Source organism: Arachis hypogaea, chromosome 20 (assembly GCF_003086295.3).
Source record: "Arachis hypogaea cultivar Tifrunner chromosome 20, arahy.Tifrunner.gnm2.J5K5, whole genome shotgun sequence".
NCBI lineage: Eukaryota > Viridiplantae > Streptophyta > Magnoliopsida > Fabales > Fabaceae > Arachis > Arachis hypogaea.
Window position 1 is genome coordinate 131,420,887 of NC_092055.1, and position 5,146 is coordinate 131,426,032.

Below are 5,146 nucleotides of genomic sequence, written 5' to 3' on the forward strand. Positions count from 1 at the left end.
TGGAACTTTTACTCAGAAAAACACTCTAGCACACTCACATCCCAGGAAATTCCTGAGTCTGCAATCGAGTAACTTTTCTATAAGGTTCCTTCCACCTTCCTTATTCTTTCAATTTATTCTCTTGTAAATTTAACATTTCAATTGATTTTATCTATTAAATGTTCTTTATTTTATTGTTCAATTTACCTTTCTGCGTTTAAATTTTATATGTGGAAGTTCTTTGCTTCAAACGAAGGCAATTTATTATTTTTCTTTAATTTCTTTGAAAAAATTGTTGATTTAGTTTACAAAACTTTAATTTCTGAATTTTATTTGTCAATTCATAAATTTATTTTATTTTAATTTTCAAATTTAGTCTAATCGAAGACACTTTGATGCACTTCTAGAAAACCGGTACTCGCACAGAGGAGTAGGTTTCGCTCCCAGATCACTAGATATCGAACTACCATCGATTTGCTAAAAATCGACAAAACACCTAAAATACTTTTTATTATATATAATTTATAAAAAAGAACTGTTATTCCCAAGACTTAAATTCAAGACATCTTAGTTAAATTAAACTATAAATTATTTGTCATCTCAATTTTTTATTATTTTTACACACATTTAATAAATAAAAAGATGAATCAATAAACACATTAGTGCCTATTAATATAGTGATATAGATCATTGTAAATTAATTGTTATGTTGGATTCGCTAAGAAACTAGAATTGATTCACATATCCTGTGGGAAAAATCTATGCTAGTTTGAAAGGTTATAGAAGCTTGTGCGTTTTTTTTTAAAAAAAAAAAAACAATTTCGGAAAAAAAAGAAACCCTTTAACAACCTGTATTAATTGGGTTGGATTGAGTCTTAAGATTATGTTGGATTGATTTCTAAAAATACAAAATTACCAAAAAAAGAAAAAAAAAGGAATTCTAGTGAACTAAGAATGCTAAAGAAGAAGATACCTATTGAGTTTCCAACATTAGCATACCTCAAAAAAACTGATATGATAGAGCAAATTTGGCACAATATGTGGTTGGTCTATGATGTCTAGCATCGAGTACTCATAGTGCATGATTGAGTAATATGAAAAGCATTGGCTCCAATTCTGAACATAACATTGACATCTACACATTCATATAGTTTTCTACACCCCGGACATCGCCCATCAGCCTCAAGGATCCTTTTGTGACAGAAAAGACACGGTCGAAATTTGCAAGAACAAGGAAGAAAGCTTGTGTCCGTAACATCTAAGTCCTCATAACAAATGGGGCATTGAGAAGGTTGTGAAATGATTGTTTGCCATCTCCAACTTGCAGGTTTCGGGTTACCACCATTCCTGTTTGAATTTAATGATGAACTATGTTGCTTTGAGAGGTTCGGTAAACACATGGGACGAAAAGCATCATTAGGTTTCCATGCTTGACGTTTCTGATGTGATTTTTTAAACTCCGGTTTTGGGTTCTTAGTAGCCTCTAGAATGGTAGAAGCCGAATCTGAAGTTGTGGAACGTCGATTATCGTTGGCATTTAAAGCATCGGCAACAGCCTCCCAGTCATCAAGGCATCCGTCGTCGTCTGCTTCTTCCTCGCTACCTGAGAAACATGTACTCATGCTACTAATGCTGGTGCTACTCCATGAAGAGAAACCATTCCTTGACTCCTGATCGAGAGGACTTCGAATGGATGTTGAATCGTTGAGTGGGATGCTTGAATCGTTGAGTGGGATGCAAGAACTTTCTGTATCCTCTCCCCTTTTCTTGTTTTCCTTGTATGATGATCTGTTCTCCTCAGTAGGAATATGCTTAGATGATGGAGAATAATCAATGCTTCTATTTGAGTCGACATTAGATCCTTTCTTTACTGAAAGACAAGAATGTAAGAAACAATGAATAAAAAGAAAGAAAAAGCACAAGACACTTCGGCCTAGGGCTGGAAGTGAGTCAAACTAGGCCAAGCTCAAGCTCGGTTCATGGCTCGACTCAAACAATCGAGCTTATTTGTAAAGATCAAACTCAGCTAACCAAAATCTCACGAGTTGGCTCAAATAACATGAACATAATCTATATATAATAAAAATTTATATCTCTATCAATTATGATTGATGTCCTCTGTCATACTTATATATAAAAATTTGTATTATGTCATGTGTGTATAAAATACGATATATATATATATATATATATATAATCAAGCTAGTTCACAAACCAATGAGAAACTTACCCAAGCTCAAACTCGTCTTATTTAATATACAAGCTCAAATTCAAGCTCAAGATTGGCTAACAAGCTAACAAGTCGAGCTTGAACTGGCTTATGGAATGGCTTAACTCACTTCCAGCCCAACTTTGGCCAGTTTGATAAAATCGAAAAGATTATTGTTTGTGCTTTTAGCTTTGAAAAACTATGGGTGTTTTTCAAAGTATGAATATACTTTTCAAAGTTAAAAGTCTAATATAACCTTATATATTAATGAATATCTACATTTACTCTTTATTATATTTATGTCTACTAAAATTATTTAAAAAAAACAACCATTTATATCCATGAACTATATGAACGTTGACAAAAGTACTCATCAAAAAAGAAAATTAACGTTATATCCATCTAAGATGGATTTTGTATGATAAAAGTACCCAAATTCTAATTTTTTTTGTTGACTTTTTAATAAAATTTTCAAATTAACCCACCCTTTCTTTTTGCCCCATAGGTACGCTACCTACCTCTCCCTAAACTTCTTTTTAATATTTGGGATTAGGGTTTAGCTAACTTGACAGGTAGAAGTTTTTGAACCTTTTACTTGATAAACGCAAAATAAATACATTGAAAGTTTGAATTTGTATGTTGTCTATAAAAATTTCCTTTATTGGTAACCTTAATGTCACATGTTCGTTTTTTAAATTGTGTTGCATACTTTATTCCTCGTGGTTTTGTTTCTTTGTTTCTCTTCTTGTTTATATTATAACTAACTAACTGTCTGCAATGGTATGGTGGGATGTGGAAAATTCAGGTTTCCTTTTCTTCTGGTAGATAGAGTGATGAGTACAACTCCAAAAAGTCTTGCAGTTGCCATAAAAAATGTAACCATCAATGACAACTTTTCCAGCCACTTTCTCGAAAGGCCAATCATGCCTGGTGTACTAATGGTTGAGGTTGAAGACAGTGGGGGTAATTTGAAAATTTTATTAAAAAGTTAACAAAAATTTAGAGTTTTGGTATAACGCTAGTTTCCTTCTTTAATGAGTAATTTTTTTGTTAGAATTCATAAAGTTTATGGGTATAAATAGTAGTTTTTTCAATTATTTTTAAATATCTAAAACAATTTACCAAAGATAATTTTTATAGCTTGTACTTATTGAAACTCACTTCTATTTTGATTTACCAAATATAACTGGTACAAATTTTGGAACGCTATCTTTGAATAGCTGGCTCTAATGAGCTACTTTTAAAAAGCCAACACTTTACCAAAATAGGCCTGGGAAACTTCAAAGGGCTTTATTAGAACACCATCATGTTTGAATTTCACAAACATATCAAATATGCAAGTCCTTTCCTATTTTAGATTTCTATTAACTATATAAATCCATAGAGAAACACACAAAATTGGAAGCACTTATAAAACAACCAAGCAACTATTGCATGCAAAATTGTTTTCCCATTCATATGGTTGCTTTGGACATTCCACACGAGAAGCCAAATCGAAACTAAACAAGCTTCAAAGATCAATGTTATGTGACTTGAAAGCTCAATCAGAGAAATGATATTCATACATGTTGATTTCCATTTTAGTCATAAAAAGTTATGCAGGTTGATGTTAAACAAAAATATATGCCAAAACTTAATACCAAAAAACAGGGGTCATTTGCTTCGATTTAAAAAAAAATGAAAAAACGAAATTAATATCTAAAACTTAAATAAAAATTCATGGTGGAATCAGATAAAAAAAAAGGGGTAAAGAGAGTTACCTCGAGATAGCCATTGCTCTCGCCGAACATCAAGCTTGATTTGCTTCAATTTCGCTGACCCATTTCCCTAAACATCATTACCAATGCAATCAATTAATCAAATGAAAAGTTTCTTCTTTTTTTCTTGGCGGTTGGGGGGAAGAAAGAAAGAAACCACAAAACAATGGGAGGAAAAAAATTGAAACTTTACAAAATAGAAAAACAAAATTACTAAGTAATGATGAAAATTTAGCTACCCTTTGATACATCCAAAATCAATAGCAATGCAATGCCTCATGGGATTAATAAAATTCCCAACTTAAAAAAAAATAGATAAATATAAAGATAAATTTTTTAGGGAAAATTATTTACCTTCTTCTTCTTGGCGGGGTCTTTGAAGAGAGAAGGATCAGAAGCAGAGATAGCAGAAGCCATTGGAATTAGAAGAAGGTTTAATCTCGAGAATGTAAAAAGACAAGGGGAGAGGAGAACAAGAAGAACAAGGATAGGGAGGGAGTGGATGTTACAAATTCCTTGTTTGATTTCTCTTTTTCATTTGTTTTTGTGTGTTGTTAGTTTTTTTTTTTAAGAGATGTTCTAAGTTTTCTAAATTAAAAGTATGTGTTTTCTTTTATATATATATATATATATAATTGATTTTTTTTTTGACAGATATATATAGTTGACTATTGATTTATAGTACAAACTACAAACAATGAATCTTTGCCGTCTTGGAAACTTGTTTACACAACACATGGATTCCAAAATTAAGGAAGGAGAAAAATAGAAAAAAGGAGAATTATAAGAAGAATTATTTTTTTTAGGAGTATTAGGGACAAATTTTGTGATTTGTAGTCATTAATTAGTTATTATTGATATTTTTAATGGTATAAGATTTTATTCAATAGTGTGAGATTACTCATTTTTTCTTTTGATGGTTAAGTGTTTGACATATTTTAATAAAAGTGCTAGCTTCCTAGATTTTTTTTTAAGATCGTTCTTACATATCTCGACCCAAGTTGGGGTGAGAAGATTTAATTTGTGAATTATCTCCTACGATAATGTCATTAAGAATAAATCTAAATTAAATAAAAATACACATCATACTAAAAACGTCTAGAAACTAATAATCAAAACATAATAACCTTCAAACAAACAAATAATGAGTAACATTATATGATAAAATATGAATAAATCTCTTCATATCTGTTGTTGAGCA

General features: G+C 31.1%; 1 protein-coding gene across 1 annotated transcript; it reads right to left on the bottom strand.

Annotated features, from left to right (window-relative positions):
• Nucleotides 1-955: 955 nt before the first annotated feature.
• Nucleotides 956-4,630, bottom strand: LOC112784749 (uncharacterized). The gene is made up of 3 exons (XM_025828065.2): nt 4,300-4,630; nt 3,949-4,015; nt 956-1,849 (listed from the first exon to the last, which is right to left on the bottom strand). Exons 1-3 carry the CDS (start codon nt 4,360-4,362, stop codon nt 1,038-1,040), a joined length of 942 nt encoding a protein of 313 aa, XP_025683850.1. The 5' UTR covers nt 4,363-4,630; the 3' UTR covers nt 956-1,037.
• Nucleotides 4,631-5,146: the final 516 nt, after the last annotated feature.